Here is a 20,184-nt window from a genome sequence, read left to right on the forward strand (position 1 = left end):
AGGTGGCCTAACCTCCTTCCTTGTATACCTGTTCCCCTTCTGATGCTTTCACTCTCAGAGGTCACTTTGCCTGGTACAAATTTATTCTAGTTTCCACTGTGCTGTAGTGAGATGAATCTTCCTTAAATTCATTAATCTTTATGCAAGCAAATCGTTTCACAATTCTTACAAATGGCAGCATTCACCCTCATTAACTGATGTGCTGCCATCACTCATTTCTTGCTCATGCTTAGTCTATGCTCCTGCCAAACTCCAGCCCAGACTAGAATGTTGTATTCCTCTGCTCTTCAACTTTGCTGCTGAGTCAACAATCTAGGGGCTGTTTTCCACCAAAATATCATTGATGCTATTATCCTCTGATGAATTGCTCTAAAATTTATTTTATTGCCTCCTCTAAAGCCTGAGGTAAACATCAGTATATTCTCAACTTTACCCTTATCCATTAATGTTATTTATCACTTCTTTTATTGAATTGCTGTCTCTGTTAGGAATCTGAAGCTGTTATTAGTCACACAGATAACCGAGCAACACCAGTCTGTACTGCATCACTCTTGGCAGAAAACACATTTAAGCAAATCCTGAAGATGAGAAATGAGTTCTCCACATGAGGCAGGCGGTGTTAGAAGCATGACAGACCCAAGCTCTGAGCAGCATCCAAAGAACCCCAGTGACAGACAGGTCATGCAAGAACATACACCTGCACTAAGCTGCATCTCTTAGCGAGGCAGCAGACACAGTGTGTTTGGGGTGCTCTCTACTTTGATTCTAACTCTTTTTTCAACAAAAGACACAAACATTTCTCAGTGGTTCTGCAATTCACAGCTCTTCCCCTCCTTGCCCTCAGCAGATGAAGTCCTGGCATGGCTGAAATCCACGGGAGCCCTGCCATCGGCTTCAATAGGGTCAGGATGTATTCCCATGCCTTCAGCTGCCCATTCAGCAGTGCAGGGCTTGGGAGCATTTTCCAGTTCTCCCTTGGATAAAAGTGGCGAGCTGAGGAGCGGCGGCCGGTTGCCAACTTAACACTCGCAATAGAAAGTGGGCTTTGTACCCGCCTGGCAGAGCACAAAGCCACTGCTCAAAGGGCGGCTGAGCAGGGTGTTTTGTGTATAAAACCTGCTTTCCTCCTCTCTCCATGCAGGCAGGTTCCTGCCCACTCCAACAGCTAAACCAGGGGCTTAACACACTCCCGGTTTCATTATTACTTTAAAGAAGAAATCTTGATGCAGCCTGAGCAGACACGCGTCATCTTTCGGCCGCTCCGGGCACACTGAGCATCCCTTTGAAGTTTGGCCGACTGAAAGCACTGGTGGCCACGGGCCAGGAGGAATCATTGCCAGCTCCCCACACTTGCTGGCCTATGTCCTTCAGCCTGCAGAAACTCAGGGCTGAGGGATGGTTTCCTGCTGGACCAGGAATTAAAGCACATTGGTAGGGCTGGCTCATCAGCCTTTCAGGGCAAGAGGGGTTGCTTTGGGTGCTGACATCTTTCTCAGAACAACATGCACAGCTAATTGCTTCCCAAGACCAGCAAAGTCAGCACTGCTCATGGCTGCCAGTGGAAACAAGATTTACAAAGCAAGGGGGGCTGCACTGAGTGTAACCACTCAGGGGAAAATCCCTGAATGGCAGTGTGGCTGGCTGGGTGAAAAGCTCTGCTCAGCATGCCACAGCGGATAAAGGCCGGGTGCCAGGCTGTTTGAAGTAGGAGGTTTTGAAAATAATCCTGAAAATATTATGATGCTGTACAGCAAAACAATTGTAAGGTCTTCAGCTGTGGTACTGCAGCCTACAGAGGTCATCCTTTTTGTCAAAATAGGAGGACAGGGAGAAAGCAAGGATCAAGGTGTGGATGAGGAAAGTCTGAAGGGGCTCTTTGAAGAGAAGATTGAGAGAAGAAAAGAAGGGGTAGCTTTACTTTTCTCTCTCTTAAGTGCGAGAACAAAGGATACTTCATGAACATGAAAACACAAATAATTAAAATGAAAATTAATTACATGAGAAAAAATTGCATGCAGCATTCTCCACCGTAAAGCTATAAATTTAAATCAACAGCTCACTAGGACCTGGAAGAATGTTTGGCACTTTTATGAACAGGATTAACGCAAAACCATGTTAATTGGGAAAAATGTTGAATGGACACAGACTCTTCCTTGTCAAGGCACAAACAGCCAAGGAGTTAGCAAGAAACATCCCAACAAGTTAGTCCATAACTGGAAATACCATTCTTGGGCTTGTGACAGGATCAGTGGCTTTCCTGACCATGGATTTTTTAGCCATAACCATACAGGCAGGAAGGAGAGCAAAGAGTGCTGCAGGGCTGGGCAGACAGAGCCCAGGCTGCCCCTGGAGATCACCTGGGTCATGCTGAGCCATGACAGGAGGTGCCAAATCCTCTTCCCCCAAACTGATCATCGTCATACTGATCTCAGCCTGAGAGGCTGAGGAAGGCATGGCAAGGAGTTTGCTGCCACTTCTGCCTGAGGCCAACAGAAATTAAACAGCTGCACAAAATCTGTGGAGACGAGTGAAGTGTCCCAAAGCCATAGGAAAGTGCCATCCACAGATATTCCGGAGCTGTGGGCTGCAGTGATCAAGGGCTACCAGTGCCAGGGCACTGGATTAGGGACCACAGGTGAGGGGCAGAGATGGGGTGGGAATGTTTGCTCTGTGGCCAATACCCTGGGAATCTAAACTCTTTGCATTAACACCATTGATGGGAGCAATGAACCCTCATGTTTCACTCCCCAGTCCAGCCTCACTGAAGCCACCAGCTCAGCCACCATCCATCCCCAGGGAAGCCAGGGCTCCAAGCCTTCTGCAGGGAGTACTGCAGTCAGTGCTTTCAAAAACTCAAACCATGCACCGGCTGCTCAGCAGATATGAGAGAAACTTAACAGTCCCTTGCCAAACTTAAATCCCCTCTTTTTGCTTCAGCATAATCCCCTTTTCTGCCTCAGGAATGTCCATTTCCGCAAGTAACTTTTAAGGCTTTCCAGACTGCCAATATTGCATACAAGATCCTCTGCCTTTGCTCAGAGCAGGCACAGCCAGCTGAAATGCTGCCATTAGAAACTCACAACAAAGACAGCATGCGGGATGCACTCCTTTCCAGCAGCGAAGAGCTTGCTTTCTTTCCCTCTCCTGAAGCTTGGCATAAAAGCAGAGCATGTTGTGCTCCAAAGATATTTCTGTACAGGAGAGATTTCTCTAGAAAAGCAGGGCCAGAAAGAAACATTATTAAAATCAAAATCTCCTTACCCTCCCAAGCTCCTTATCCTCCAGAGCCAGAACTCCTGTGCTCTCCGTGAACAGCTTCACCTTCACTGCAGGAAGAGCATGGGTTGTCGTGAAGTCTCCTTGGGTGCCCCAGCTGTGAAAAAAGGACATAGAGCAGTTCAGCTCAGCTGGCAGGTCAGCAGCAACACTCAGGCATGAAATAGTTAACCTAAAATGTGTCTGACACAAACCAATGTGGTTGGGTCGTGTGAGTGACAAGGGCATTAATTATCTTCCTTGGGAAATATGGAACAGATGTTTGGAAAACCCATGATGGTCCTTGGGGGAAAAAAAGAGAGCATCTGGGAGCAGCATGAAACCAAGTTTAAGAGAACTTTCTTATTTAGAAAGAACAATGTCTCCTGCAGTGCCAGCCTGTATAGTCACAAGAGAAGTAGAGGATTGAAGACATCTGCACCCAGGATGTCTGTAATCACTCATGCCTGTGCTTCTCTCTTGCCTAATTAACCTCTCCTTTCCAGGCTGAGTGAGGTTTGCTTTTTCTGAAGAAATCGCAACCTAACCTGGGTTGCTTTCCAAGTCTCAGCCCAGCCCAAGTCTAAGTTCAAGCCATTATGTCTGGAGTAAACCTAGTTTGCTAAGACTGCAGACCAGGACACCAGCTCCTTCTGGGTGGGACTGCAGTGGCCAGGAAGACATCACCTCTGCAATCACACCACGATCCACTGTCTACTATTTGTACTCTGTGAGTCATTCCTGGCTTGGAAAGGAGTGCTGTGGAGGCTGAATTATCCACACCCTCTAGACATGCATGTCTCTAGAGGCCATCTATAAGTTTCTGCAATCACAAGTTGCCCAAATGCACATAAAACATGAACTTGTTGCATGTGGGACCCTGCCAAGAGCGTGCCAGGAGCAACACCTCTGAGTGATGTGGTGGAACACACACTGCAACCCAGAATGCTTCAAGTCAGATGAGAGATTATGCCATAACTCACTAACCACTTCTATTCAGCCTCACTCTGTTAATCACACTTCCTCACTTTAGGCTGTCCTCAAACTAAATCCTCTGCTGCAAAAAGGCAGGTCCCTTGAAAAGGCTCAGAAGACATGGCCAAGTGAATAGATGTTCCTCAAAGATGAACACCAAGCAGCAGGTTTAGCATTTGGAAAATTATCAGTAAAAATAATTCACCTTGTGCTCTAGGAATATGGATTTATGCTTTGCTCCCCACTGAGCAAATCTTGTCCAACCAAGCTCAACAGATGAGCGTGTTTGGCACAGAGCTGATTAACAAACTTGGGTTCTCCATCAGCTTTGCTCTGAAGCTTCCTCTCCTGGTGTCACTGTTTCATATATTTTGTTTTTTATGATGCTGCAACAAACCGCCACCGGTGCCAGAGAGCAGAGGTTTGACTTAAATTATCTACAGTACTGTAAGTCCAGTCAGGTCCTTTATATCATATCTTTTTCATATGTGAGCCATCAGCTACCTAAGAAATGTTTTAAGGGTAAGAAGAAAGAAACAACTTAATTTTCTAATCATAGTTTCAGATCACAGGTTACGTTTTCTCTCAAAAAACTGCTTTGTCACCAGGAGGAAAAGTAGGATGACTATCTTGCTTTGGGTAAGAGGCAAAAGTAAGAAAATATCCAACCTTACACTGTGTATTTTGACAGCATCTGCTTTATAGAACTCGTATCTCTGTTTACTATTAAAAAGCTCTTATTTGCTGAAGCATTCCCAGACCATATGTTATCAACAAATGTTACTAACCAAATACAAACAGTAATTTTCATTAGGTTTCCTTCATGGGAACAACATTAACCACAAAGAGAATAAATGTTTCAAATGACAGCAAACATACATAGCAAACCCTTGACAGCACTGGTGCTTACATATTCATACCCCCAAAAGCCCTGAAAAGATCTGTGCCAACAAATGGAGACCATCAAAAGTTGAGTTTTGTGCTGGTTGGAGCCTGTGGTGATGTCATTAGTTGCCATAGTGATACTCAGCATAAGGCCATAATTCATGCCACTGAAACATAATTTGTATTCAATCTGAGTACCCAGTTTATCTGGGCTGTGTATTAAATTATTGTTCAGAAAATTAGCTCTGGACAGTAGCTAGGTATTAGAATCTTCTGAGGGACTAACAGTGTAATGGTTTAATTTCCATATTTAATCATTAAGCAGGTTATCACTGCAGGAGCTCATTTGTTGGGAGAGTGCACTGGGACCCATTGTGGACAAATGCCATGCTATTTTGTCCCCCTATCACAGAACTCATGCTGACACTTCAAAGCAATAAAGCATCTGCAAATGCAGACAAACAAATGTCATTCTGGCCAAAAGGATACACACATACAGATGGATACATATGGATGTACAAACACCACAAAAAAAGGTACACAAGCAGAACAATCCTGACAGTACTTCCTCAATCAGGAACATATTAACTATCTGAATCCTGCCTCAACTCCTCAGCATTTCTTATTAGCCAGTGGATCCCAAAGTCTGGAACTGATAAAAAAATGCTGCTGTGCATAGCAAATTTACTAGAATCATTGCCCTATTTATGGCATCTGTGCTGTTCCAGTGCTATCACCAGGATCTACTTTTGTCTCCAGAATTTCTATGTAGGCATCCAACTTAGAATAAGCAGCTAAACTCTTTGGTTTTAGTGCCAGAGGTTGAGATATGCCCCAGGTGCTAACTTGACAGATGCTGGCCCTTGTTTTACCTTTTAGAAGCATAATAAGGAGATCATCACTGCAGACTTTGTGTCTACAGATTCACATAGAGGTGCCATCACAGTTACTAACCAAACAGCCTAAAGTGCTAGGATTTTATCCTGAATGGAACACAAAATGACATATATCCAGAGGGTGTGAGTGGCCAACAAGTAACAAAGGTCAGCTCTTGTCTCCCATTACATCCACAGCCTCAAGGAGCACTTGAAGGATGGGCTCACCTGTCTGATTTCAGGAGCATTTGGGAGCACAGACACTGCCCTCTCTTGCATGTGGGGGCAGTGATGCCATTGCCAGTGCTGGTGCCAGGCTGCTCAGACCTAGCTGCTCTCAGCTGTCTTGCACTGCTGATCTGAAAAACCTTCAGGCTGATGCTATTCAACCATTCCCAATTTATGACCAAGATCTGTAAGACCACTCTCCTCCCATTGATGCTGCACCAAGCTCTTACCTTTTCCTGCCATAAGGTCACTGCAGAAACAACTGCCTTCATCCTATGGAAGTGCAGTGCTTTACTGAACTTTGGCTGTAGGGCTGAGGGCTTCTAAAATGCAGATACAGCAATTATAAAGCTAACTACCACACAGCTAACAGACAAAAATATTAAAACACCATGGCACTGCTATGTTAAAATTAATGATTGAAATACTATTTGGGATATGAATAAGGCTTGAGCAAAATCCTGTAAAGATCCCTGTCCTGACTGCACTCATGTATCACATGAAACCAGGCAGGAGGGTCTCTGACTTCAGCTGCTTTTCTTCACAATATCCCACTTATGTGACCTACAATTTTGTCAGCTGTACTTGAGAGACAGTGACTTAGTAATTTCTGTCGAACTCTAGTATGTTTCTCTAAAGGAAATTTTAGCACCCATGACCTTTCTAAAAGCAAACATACACATTTGATACCCAGGAAAATTCGTTAAATTCACTCATATACTGTGCTCTCCAGCAAGTCTGCTCTGCCCCTGCCTAATTTAAAACAGTCACCCTTCTTCCATCAATGCTCTGGTAACTTGATGTAGCCAGAACATTGATTCCTGTGATTTATATAAACAATGAACAAATGCAACTGGGTTGTATTGCTGGGCCATGAATCAGCCCTACTAACTAGGCTGACAGGGGAGCAAGCTGCAGAGCCATGTGCTTTCACGTCTTCTACGACTGCTTCTCATGGGCTTCAAAACTACCAGAGGATATATTTTATCCCTCTCCAGCTTGCAAGGAATAAACATAAAAAAAAAACCAGAAAATGAAAGTAAAAATGTGTACTAAAGGAGACCTAAGCTGTCCCCTCAGTGGGTTCACTCCAGGTGTGCATGATGCTCAATGGACACGGCAGTTTCCTTGGACAGATCTCTGCTGGAGATGCTGCCCTTCTGCCTTCCTCCCATATATTCACCACTTAAAGTCTTGCAGAATAATATTCCTACACATTGGCCAGATTTGCAGGAGTTTAGTGAGCCACCTGCTTGGTATAGTTTTCCCAAACTAACCAACTCAGCAGCAATGCCTGTCCCCTCCCAAGACAGAAATGCATCCTTGGGAAGGTAGGGACATGGCAGGCAGCTGCTTCCACCCCTGCAGGGTTACCAAAACCAGCAGCAGCATCACCTACCTTCCTGCACAGCTAGCTGGCTGTGAACAAGGGCACAGAGGTCCAGCTGAAAGGAGTTTAATATACATGACTGTTTGGGACAACAGTTGCAAGGACAGCTTAGCCTCCCTTGCTGTCCTCTACTGTCAGAGTGGGATCTGGTGAGGATGACTGGCAAGTCTGGCTGCCTCCCTCCCTTGTGGAATGCTGGTGGAGGGGGTTGTGCTTCATGTATTTATTTTCATTTACAACCCTCATCTCTTTTCTTCTGGCATGCCTGTGTCCCTCCAGATGTACTTGTAGCTAGGTCTCCAAAGTGAGCTGGCTGGTGAAGCAAAGTTTATCAAGAGGGCAGCACAGACAGTAGCCTGACAGACACTGCCTGGGTTTGGTGACTGCTTCACCTTGTGTGGCGTGATGCTTTTAATCCAGCCTTGGTTTCTCAGCTTACTGTGGTGCTCAGACATGGTTCCTGCTGCTTCTGGATCCTGCTCTGAGGATGGAGAGTTCAGATCCCACTTCATCAATGGAGACTGAAATGCTACATACAGCCTCAATTTAGTTCTCCCAGAAATCCTGTCTAACAAATGATGGTTTTATTACTTCAGCACACTCCTCCCCTCCCAGAAGAGACCTTTAAATCATGGGCCATAAATCATGTATGCCCATGCTTGAGTACCAGGAAAAACAGAGCAGAAGCACACCAGGCACTGAGCTAACCTACCTTCATGCAGCTGATGGAGTAGTGCACCTTTTCCTCTAATGTAATGCTAAGCTGTGTTTCTTTTCTACATATTCCTAGAGACACAAGCGAGGAGGAAAATAAACAGGTTTGAAGTATCTTTAACAGTTAATTATATATGAAGAAGCACACAGGATAGCTTTTTACTGTATTCTCTAATGCTTTATCTATAGCAACCATTCAAAAACATGAACTAGAGGTTGATGACCACAATTACCAGTGATTTATCTGAACTTCCCTTGACCATACATGGAGGTGATAGTTCATTATAAATGAGCACACACAGACTTACTCAGGTCAACAACAAAACCTCACGCAGGGATGGCATTAATCCCACTGGGATGAAAATAGCCATTTTTTAAAATGAAAGAGTGCTTGGGAACTTCTAGGAACACCATAAACTAGACAATGGTGAGCCCTTCACAAGCAGAGGCTGGGAGAGCTGACAGCTCCTTGTAGGAGCAGTGCAGGTGAGGCCCTGAACTGGCAGGGATGTGGCAGAACAGATGTGTCTGTGACACATGGCAGAGGCAGGTGCTCACCCCTGTACCAGCTGGGTCACAAAACCATAATAAATGGAATCAGGGAATTCCAAAGCCTTTGAGAAAATATGTATTCTTTGCAGCTCTTGTGGGCAATGGCAATGGATAATAGGTTTTTCGTTTGTGTCTTTAGCATTTGAAATAACCCAAAGGCGCAGAAGAATGCCAGCTTTTTTTAGGCACTCCAAGAAAACTCACAGGCTGAGTCACATACCTGGAGACCTGTGGGATGCACACACAACTCCACACATACAACTCTTGTTTCAGCAGGGGAATGCTATAAAGAACTGCCAGTTTGGGGATGCTGTACTAGCTACAAACTAGTTTGTGATTTCCTGCAGTAGGACTACAAAACCTCCACTGAAAACCCACAAAATTAGAGGACTGTACTACTGTGTACATGTGCCTCAGTCACCTGCTTTGGTCTCCTGCTATTGCAATAACGAGAGGTCTAATTAAGTCAGTAGAGATAGGCCTTAATTTGCCTCATCCCAATTTAGAGAAAGCAAAAAGATGAAATTATGATCTTTCCACTGCTAGAAAGGTGTGCTGGAGGTGACTGCTGCAGATTCATAGAAAAGATTTTAAATGAAAATCTCAAAGAATACATATAGATGTATATACATTGCTCATGCAAAACCATCCTGGGCTAGGAAATACCACTCAGGTGCTAAGAAAGGCACCTTTCTATTCTGCCTGCAGAAATGCACTGAGAATGGTGTGCATTCACAATACATCTTGATACTCAAGGGCTGCTGAGCCTCCTCTGGGATTCCTCCCACGGTAAAACTTTGATGTGTTTACTCACCTTCAAAACAGAATAACCAAAGACATCAGACACAGATTGACAACACAGCCTATTTTTGTTTACATTTGTTTCCTCCCCTCCCTTTCAGCTGCCAGAACAGCCTTTCAGTCCCATCCCCTGGGAACAAGCTGAGCTGAAGTGGGAGTGACAGCACAAACAGATTTGATTCCTCCTAGACTTTCCCGCACAGACTTTGCGGGGATTTAAAACGCGCTTCCACTGACGCATCTCCTGTGCAGGTGCTGACAAATCAGCATTCCTGCAGGCACTGCCCAGCACTGGTGGCTGTACCTGCCTTCCCTGGAGCCACAGAACACTGAGTGAGGCCATGCCTCTGCATGGAGCACTGATGTCTGCTCTGATGGGATAACCCAAGGATGCTCCGAGTGAATCCATTGTTTCCCATGGCACCCTAATTCCTGCCCAGCATACAGCACTCCCTCTGCTAAATAGAACACCACTGGTAAATATTTTGCTTACAAAAAGGGTGTTTATTTTCCCAAAAACACCACTGCAGACAGCACTATGGTGTTATTCAAAAGGTGAACAAAGACAGTGTTTCTCTAAGGACTGGGCTCCTTCTACAGCATCTAAGGTGTTCCGACCTCCTGCATTTCATGGTCTGTCCCTTTTCTGTTTCCCCAGCTCTGAGACACAAGGTATGTGTCACACACACAGGCACCATCTTGCTTAACATCATGCAGACAGCAGTACCAGACCATCTCTCCCTCCAGGAGCTGCAACTCCCACATCCTCAGACTGGCTACGGCAGCACTACACTGCCGGCTGAGGGAGAAATATGTCTTGGAGAGCATCACATCTGTGCCTGAGTGTGCAAGGCACAGAAGGAACAGGGTAAAGCTGACAGAGACTGCAGCAAAGCAAAGCCTGCAAAGGTCTGCTCTTGATCTGCTTGTGGCTCACACACAATCCCTGTGGATCCCGTCCCAGTGCCAGCACAGGGCACCACAGCCAAGAGGAGCTGCTGAGCCCGACAGCACAGATTCAGGAACCCAAAAAGGGATGATCTCTGCTATGCAGAAAATACAGCTTGATTTGTGTTTCCTGAGAATGACTGACACAGTGGGGAAGTGTCATGAGGAAGGAAGAAGGGATGGGAGGTGGATTTAAAATCACATAATAGCTATTTATGGCCACGAGATGGCATTCCTGCCCCAGAGATGTCCCTCTGCCTTGCCTGCACCCAGCCCAGGACCACACACCCCTCCCACACTACTGCACCCCAGGCTGGACTCTGCTGCAGAAATCCCTCAGCTGGTTTGGAAGTGAAATTGTGGCAGTGCTATTCACAATCTTTTAGGTATTAACATGGAAAATTAAAAAGTTGCATGATTACTTTCCATGATTTAAATGATGACTGCTTTCCAAGTGCCCTGTGCTCTTGTTTAATACTACCACAAATAGAGGAAAAAAACTCAGCAGGGGGAAATGGAAATGAAAGCCCAGCACTGTTTTACTAGGAGATATGAACTAAAGAAAAATTGCTTTTACAAGGGCTGCCTACTGTATGTGCTCCATCAGTGTATCTGCTTGGACACAGCATGAGTTTACAGCTTCATTCATTAAATGCCTGTGTGCATTTACTGTCTCTGGCTGTGACCAGTTCTTGAACAGGGTGACTTCAATGCCACACACATGCTAATCAAAGTTTACTTTGGCCAAAGATGCTCCACTGAGCCAGCCACAGTGCTGCTCACTTTCCAGAATGACCAAATACAATTAATCACTTCTATCAGATCTTGTCACCCTGGAAGAAAATAACCAATGAGAGTCCTCTGCAGTTGTAAGGCTTGCTCATGATTTTGGACTTAATAAGGCCATACCCTGCCAGATTTACATAAACTTAGTATGTCACAGACCACGGAAAAGGAGACAGAAATCCTCTGCCTGAAAATATAGGTTACTGGTTTGTTTCAACATAGTCTAGACTCCCCTTTATAAAATTTAGTAGAGAGCAGTGAAATATTTCTAAATGCAAACAGGAGAAAACAACATAAGGTATTGAGAGGGATCAATCTGACTTTTTTTTATGCCTCAACATATGTTATATTCTTATAGGGGCTTCCCAACTCCCCCTTTTATAGCGGAATGGGACAGGTACCCTTCCAAAATCAGCTAAAAGGACGAACAAGAAGTGTGAGACCATCTCTTATAGTGCCACCACTCACATTTTTGCTGTCCTATATTTTTCTAAGCCAGGATCCAGGACAGGAAGCTCAAATCCAGCCAGTCACTTGGGTTTGCCTTGCCCAACTTCTGACCACTAGAAGCAAAGTTCACACTAGCATCCCCTGGGTCAGTGAAGATGAGTGGACAATTCCAGGAGGTGATGCCCACCCAGCCATCTGCAAGCCCTTCCCTCCATGAGCATGCCTTGTCCACGTAGTGACAACAGTATGTTGCTCCCTTTAAGTGCTTTTACACTTAGTTCTGTGGTCTGTTGGGAGATGCAGGCACATTCACAAAGCCAGCACATACTCTACCTTCATTTCACAGAAAGGACACCTAAAATGTTGGAAAATCACTATCAAGGTTGGTCTTCTCATTTCACCATTCTAGAGCTTTGTCCAGACAGGAGCAGGCACAGTACCAATTCTTTAAAGTGTGTCCTCTATCTCCCTACACTGTTTTGCAGCAACAGCAGCACCCCTCATTAAATAACAATGTGCACTACTTGTACACAGCACTTAATAAATAAACCAACAACTGAGCCCTTTCACATGTCTCATCCCCCGCCTTTCCCCTGGCAAATGATGTGCTGAACTTACACTAAGGCATGCCTTATTTTTTTATTTTTTTTAGAACACCAACTATGAGCAATAAGCATCATGACTGAACGTATCCCAGAACCTGCATTTTGCAGTCCTCCTTTAATAAAGCACTATTTCAGATCACTGAGTCTCAGTCTCATTTCAATGTCCTTTTGGTTTTTCCTATCTCCATCTTAAGGCTGCAAGTGATGAAGCAGACGGGTGTCGATGAAAATTGCCTTGGGCATCATCACACCTTCTGGAATACTTAAATTTGAATGTATGTGCTATCACAGGAATACATAATTCCCAAGTGCATAGGAACACTCAAGAAATTAGACAGCTGGCGAGAAAAGCAAGACATTCATCTGTGAAAGAGAAGGTGCTTGAGCTCAACCCTTAGTAGACACCAGAGAATCCATGTGAAAGCAATGCTGTGTGAGCTCTAAAAGTCAGCGGAAACACAGAGCTTGAACTTACTTGATACTGGAAGAAACCAAGTATAAGGGGTAAGTGTAAAGAAACAAGCCTTCACTATTCTTCAAGATAGCTTCTAGAGTGGTACAGGAGAGCAGGGACTGAACGTGAGACCTTTGGGAACAGGGCCCCACCTGGGATCACAATTGACAGTCCCAGAAGAGTATTCCACGTATTCCAGAGTACTCCATGGCTGTCCAGGAGGCTCCTCCACAGCAGTGTGGCTGTCTGGATGGCACTCGAGGTAAGGGAATCCCTACAGGATCTTGCCCTTATTCTGGTGAAAAATTTAGTTGCTTAATCTAAAGCAGAGTTTTTATCCCACAGTGGCTGAGCTGGGTGAGAAGCAATCCTGCAGAACAGCTTTGAGGGAGCATCAGAGAAGGTTCTGAATTCCTAATTAAAAAGGGTAGTAAATCACTTGCACGAAGACCTCCCATAACAGATCACATACTTGCACTCGGGTAATAACCTTTTAGTGCAGTTTTTGCTGTGCTTAATGACTTGTCCACAGCCTCCACTTTCAGAAATGGGAACATCACGCCATAAATCTCAGGAGCATTATGGAAATACTGTCACACAAAAGAGGCCTTGAAGAGCAGGTGAAACCAAGATAACATCAGGTTATCTCAACTTCAGGTGCAAAGTCATGCACAGTCTCATCAGAAAACTCTCCTAGGCATTCTAAATAGCTGTAAGTGAAGAAAATTTGTGTCAGGGATTTGGACACCACATTGTACCCTTCAGCCTTAGGCACGGGGGCTAAAAGCAGCTACCCTGAAGTTCCTGTCCCTGTCATTTTCACCTCTTAGCCCAGCAGTACCATGGGCTCACGGCATCTGCACCACGCTCACACTGACCAAAGCTGAAGACCTCTCCAGGGCGACATTTCCCCATACCTTGACATACCTTGGGGCAGACTGACCCTCTGCTCAGAGCCTCACCCCAGGAACACAGACTGTATTTCACAAACAATGGTGTCTGATGTTTTCTGTACCCTGTCACCTGCTTTAACACATTACTAGGGCTCCCAGAGATGTCCTAAGAAGAAAGAGCTGCAAACATCTGCACAGCTGTGAAATGAAGTAATGTAACTGGAAAAGCAATCCAATCAGTGTGGGTAATTAAGACAGCTTATATTTAATGCTGAAGCCAATTAGAAGGAGGAGGAGGAGGGAAAAAAAAGCAAGAAAAAGCAGCTATTTCCTAAAATTTCCTTCTGCTTTGTTTTTTACCCAGCATCATGAATTTTGCTTACACAGGGCTTAGCTAAGCATGCAAACCTAAATATGAATGTTTACTTAAAACTGTGTAGCCACACAGGACCTGTGCCTGAGTTCTGCCATGTCTGGAAGAGACCTACCAGGCCTGGCAAAAACAACTGTACTGAGGGAGGCACACCAAGAATGAAACTCTACTCTTACTCACATCAACATAAAACTCTTTACTATAGCAGAGTCAAATCAGATGTATGGAATATGGAATATTCACTTGGAATTTATGCAACTTGGAAGGACTTTTCTCATTTTATCATGGGGGAGTGTTCACAGCATCTCCCAAGGCGGCAGCAAAACACTGACTGCAACAGAACACTCGTATCACAGTCCTCTCTGTGCAAAGCCACTGGGCATCACTTCAAACTCCAGGGCCTGAGGCAGGGGATTCCTGAATGAAAAGACCAGATTTTCCCCTTCTGCAGAGAAAGCATCCCTGCTTGCCAGCCTCCCTTCCCACAAAACTTCTCCCTTTACTGCTCAGTGCCCGTCTCCCAGCAGGAGAAGGTGACTAAACAGCACTGAGGAAGGATGCTGTGCAGGTCCTGTCCCTCTTCATGGCCAGGCAGAAGGCTCTGATGGATGTTGCACACCAATTTGAAACAAAAACTCTGCCTGAGTGATAAGCTTGGAGGTTTGGTGCAGGGAACAAGGGCAGCCTGCCGCAGCAGAGATAAGCAGCAGAGCTGTCAGAGCACCTTGAAACAAATCAGGGAGCAGCAGCAGAGCAAGCACAAAGATAAAACCAGACACCTCCATATCCTAGGGAGGTGGCTAAGGGAAAGGAGATAGGAGAGGTTTAGAAGTTTACCAAAGACATTACTTTATCAAGAGTGAATTTTGGGAAAGGGCACAAGGCTGAAGCCCTTGGTCATGACAAACGTGAGACGTTGCATGGAGTCAGATGAGAGCCACTGAGTGTCCTTTCTCCAGCACTGCCCTACAGCACATGCTGAAGAAAACAACATGGAAAAAAATCTCAAACAATGAAGAATGGTCTTTCCTCCTTCAGAACAGAACAAGCTCCATCCTCACCTTTCATTCTCTGAGCTACTGCACAACCCTTGCACTAGGACTGAAAAGACTGCTCTGCTAGGGGGATATATAACCTCAAAATGAAAACACTTCCAAAGGAGCAGCCCACACCCCTCTCTCTTCCTGGCATGTCAAATACACAGGTTGGCCAGATTCTTCCCTCAGCAGTATTTACTGCTTTTACCACAAATGATTCAGCTCAGTTCAATGCAGCGACACCCAATTTTCACTGCTGTGATAGAGGAGAAAATATGACTTATCTGGGTGCCAAAATAAGTCCAGAATCTACAGCATTTATTCACAAGGCACACAGGCCCTTGCTGTTGTTTGGGTCTCTTCTTTTGTTCTGCTCACATCAGAGAAAGGTGATGTAAGATGCTGACCATGAGCACTGTTTATGTCACTCTTTAAATATACCCAGCAGCTTCTCTAGAAACTTCAGGACAGGGGGGTTGTGGCTGGATCTTTTGTGCTATTCCCAAGTCCCTTGACAACCCTTGACAGTTCCCAGGCTGCACAAACAGCAGCACTACTAACACAGCTCCTGGAAGGGCATTTTGGAGACATGCAGAGGGCAGACCACAGGCCAGTATGCAGGGCAGGGGGGGAGAGATATAAACCCCACAAACATCTGCAAGAATACAGTTCCAGCATGAAAAGCAGCAAAATCCTTCTCACACTGGGATTTGAAATATCTTTTAGAGACATCTGTGTGTTAGAGCATAATACACAAAAGCTTCTTCTTACACAACTTATTAAAAGCACTACTAGTAAAACACTGCAAGCCTGATCTGAAATAAACCTTACTATTTCAGATTTGGTTTTCTCTAGAACTGTGCCATCCCCTGCATCTGTGCTGAGGCAGATAATCCTTACATGAAGGGATTGGGCTTAAAATGTCAGGAATCCAACATGAAGCTTGAGAAGAAATAGAAGGCCAGTATTTACTGTTGTCCCAAAAACCACACACCTTACACACAATTCATCTGATTGCTGGCCATGTGTGGCTGCTAACCCTGCTGCTGCCCTGCCTCTCTCAAGATCTGCAAATGGGATTCAAGCTCTAAAGTCACTAAGATGCTTTCTTCTCAAAAACTGCTAGTTTTACACCAGAAAGATGAAAGAAGTATCTCTCACAGATCTAGACCAGTGCTTTTGGAAATTCTTCCCTGGCTGGTGAACTGCCTTTTGCCATCAGAGATGTGGAAGCTGGGCTGGAACCCCTGGCATGACACTGAGTTGAAGAGCAGCCACCATCAGCAGTGTGCTGTGACTTGGGTGCTCCAGCTGAGAGCTGGCATTTCAAGGACATGTGAGAATATAGTGAACAACTCCATGAGTTAGGTGCAAAGATGTCCTACAAAGTTGAGTGGCCCCTAACATTCCACACCCGAGGACACAGGGCTGTCATAGAAAAGTGAAGTCTTCCAGTGAATCTTACTGTTCAAATGTAATTTTTATCCCCTGATGCTTGTGAGAAATCTAGCCTTTTGTAGCCTGTAGAGCCTCCAGATAATGGCAAAGGTGAATTTCAAACAGTTTCAAGACTGGAAGTTTAAAAATGCTGCCTATTTCCAGAACTGCATTCACTGCATATTCTGAGCATGGGTGCTCAGAACCCACGTTTTTTGAGCCTCTGAGACATAAAACTTCAGGGATGTACAGAGATAACTTGCTTTAATGTTTACAGTTTCATAGTGCTGAGGTTCAAAATCCCCAAGCATTCTTCACCCTGAGGCCAGGCAGAATTCCCTGCCAAAGCACACGAATCCTGGGATGCTGGGCAGCCAGCAGCCCCTCAAGCCTTCACTGAGCTGCTCCTTTCTTTAGGGGTGGTTTGCTTATTATAAAAAGTACAGAAGCAAACAGATGTGAATGACCTCAGTGAGACCAATGTTGGCATCTAAACTAAGACCTCAGAAGGCTGCTCTGCCTGGCCATAAATCCTTTGTTTCTAAGGCAGCACTGCTCAAAAATGCTCCAATATGTGTGAGCTGTTTCTATCACTGCCCTCCATCACCAGAGTACCTGAGGGCCTTCAAGTCTTGTATTAAGCAAGATGACAAACATGTCACATCTGATTCATTCTCTTTCCTTCTTGAGAGGAGAACTTAGGTACAGTAAATTGCTTTCACAGAGCTTTGGTTTCCTGTATCTCTGCTGCAGTGCCTGGGAGGGGAAGCAAGGTGAAAGAAACACCTCTAATTCAGAGAGGAAAGAAGGACAAGCGTTTTGTGATGGCCTCTGGTTTCTGTGAAGGTTATTCTAGAGCCTTGGCTGGTCTTTGGTTCTGGAATGAAAAGGTCCTGGGACCCTCCAGGAATACAACTGTCAAACCTACTCTCCTCCTAAGCCATTTCCATAGGTACTAGCCCAAGTGCTGGAGCAATCCAGAAGTCTTTAAGCCTGGCTCACACCTCTACAGGAAGCCAGTGCAGAGAGAGGATGAATGTGATGGACTTGCATAACTTTTATCACACCGCAGCACTCAGTGTTGGCCGCATTTTCTTGAGGGCTGATGGCTTCATGCCCAGACACTGTACATTTAATTATAATAAAATGATCCACTCAATTAAAGAGTTTACTCCTGCAGGTCTTATTTTCAAAGCAATTCTCATAGAAATGGTCCTACATCTTGCAGTAAGAACACCTGTGCATGGAAGGGCAGATGCTGTGTGCAAAAGAGGGATGAACAGACCAATCTAAAGAAGCACACGTAACCCAGGAGAAGTGTGCTTTTTCAGTATGAATAGTAGTAATTTCCCCTAAATAAAGCCCAACTTTCTCCACTGAAGCAGTAAGAATACCTAAAATAGTGACAATTGTAAGTTCTCATGGAAATTTTGCTCTAAGCACAGCTCTCTTCCTTCCTTCCTTCTCTAAAGCAGATTTCAAAGCATTTTGAAAAGTCAGCCAGGCTCTAGCACTTTTCCTGATTGGGAATATTGTTTTTGAGCTGCTTACTGCAGATTCCTGCTGCTCTGGTGCAGCACAGGGCATGAGGCACCAGCAATTTCTGTGCCTCTGTGGGAGGAGAGTGACAGAGGGAAGGCAGCCTGACCTTGTCTCTGCTCTGTCCTGCCTGCATCCACTGCTCCTGAGCTGCCTGCAGAGCTTGTGCACTCCCATCTCCTGCAGCCAGGTGGTTCTGGATTTCCTTCCACGAGCTTGGGAAGCTCCTGGCAAAGCACTTCTGAGGGCTGGCCACTGGGAATGGTACACGAGCACAGTAGCACTGCTCCCTACTCCTGCAGGAGGCTTCATACCACCTTAGCAATTCTCCACTGTGAGGAAGCACACTGAGAATTTAATTTAAGCGTGAAATCTCTGCAGTCATCCAGAGAAAAACTGCCTTAAATCCATAGTGTTTCAAGTTAACTAATCCCATAAATAGGAAAGGAAATAAGCCATTCATCATTTTCTCCTTCCAAATAACAAAGGCCAATCACTACTGGTAGACACTTAACAACACCCAGGTAAGACAAAAGAAAGCAAAGTATGGGTTCAAAAGTGGGGATTTGGGGACAAGGTCAAAGAGCACAGAACAAGACTCTGCCCTTGAACAGGACTGGGCCAGAGAGGCCTCAGATAAAGCTTTAACTGAGTCATTTGAAGCTTTTCCCAGATCCTCTCCCCCACCTCTGGCTGTGGCTGCCAGACTGTGTCCCTGCCAGCTGTTCTCTTTCTTGTAGGACTGCCAAAACCATGACAGTGAAGACAAGATAATGTACCTATACCTGATGGCACCAGTTCAGATGGACTCTCAGACAAGTATTTATCTAAGCACATGCTTAACCACATCCCTCTTTAGCAAAGCACTTACGTACAGGCACAAATTTATCTCTCTGTGGCTACATGAGACATAAGCCTCTCATTAACACTTTATTCCCCTCAATCAGGGCTTATGTGCCATGCTCAGCTGCAGGACAACACTCTGCATGTGTGGAAGGCCACGTTTCTCCTCTGCTTCTGAGAGTTCCCCCTGCCCTCACCAGGCAGGAGCCAGAGCCATCTGCAGTGACTGGGCAGAGGAGAGCACGGTGAAGAGACCAAAAAGCAAATCAAGGCTTACGTTGGCTTTGAGGCTTCAGCCTGGTCCGTCTGCAGCTTCTCCCCACCTTCAACTTCCATGGTGCAGTACACGATGCGGTTGGGGGCCAGCGACTTCAGCCCCTGCACCTCCATGATGACAACCTGCAGGCAGAGGAGAAATGTAAGGGGAGCAGCCTCCTTCAGACCTTGCTGTGGCTGCTGAACCCACTGGTCAGCCAGTGCTGGGGTCCTTCACGTGCTGCTGGATGCTCAGGGACTGTGGCACTGCCCAGCCTGAGTGGGGACTGTGGCAGCCCTCAGGTCTGTATGGAGACCAAGATTCCCTCTGACTGCTCATGGGCTCACTGAAACTCTTGGGTGTCCAGGGCTGTACCAAGCTTCAGGAGATGGGCTTCACAGACATGGTCCTGCCCCATCTAGAAGTGCCTTAATGTGAAAGTGAAATCCAGAAAAAAAACCCACCCAACTACTCAGCTTCTGTCAAAAGCATATTTTCCATATTAATCATAGAATAATTTGGGGTTGGCATTTGAAGATTATCTGGTCCAATCCCCATGCTGAAGCAGGGATATCTGTCAGTAGATCAGGTTGCTCAGAACCCCATCCAACCTGATTTTAAAAAATTCCAAGGATGAAACACCTATGTCCCAGTTGTTCCCTTTTCCCATGTCCTATCACCCTCATAGAAACAATTTTCTTTCTTATACTCAATCTAGATCTACCCTCTTCCAGTTTAAAACTGCTGCCCCTTGTCCACTCTACAGCTCTGTTAAAATAAAAAAAAAAAAAGAAAATCTTTCTTCATCTTGCTTATACAAAATCTTTCTAATTAAGAAATCACCACCTAAGTTTCTCGAAGGTAATTAATTTTTTTTAAAGGTGATTA

At 45.2% G+C, this 20,184-nt stretch overlaps 1 protein-coding gene across 11 annotated transcripts in view; it reads right to left on the minus strand.

Moving 5' to 3' along the window:
• CADPS (calcium dependent secretion activator) overlaps positions 1–20,184 on the minus strand; it is a 206,643-nt gene that overhangs the window by 109,645 nt on the left and 76,814 nt on the right. For all 11 annotated transcript variants that reach the window (XM_058845249.1, XM_058845248.1, XM_058845250.1 and 8 more), the window contains exons 6-7: positions 19,318–19,439; positions 3,262–3,373 (exon numbers count right to left, since the gene is read on the minus strand). In XM_058845249.1, the coding sequence (XP_058701232.1) occupies positions 3,262–3,373; positions 19,318–19,439 (234 nt within the window). The remainder of the gene's footprint in view (positions 1–3,261; positions 3,374–19,317; positions 19,440–20,184) is intronic.

Source organism: Poecile atricapillus, chromosome 9 (genome assembly GCF_030490865.1).
Source record: "Poecile atricapillus isolate bPoeAtr1 chromosome 9, bPoeAtr1.hap1, whole genome shotgun sequence".
NCBI classification, from domain to species: Eukaryota; Metazoa; Chordata; class Aves; order Passeriformes; family Paridae; genus Poecile; species Poecile atricapillus.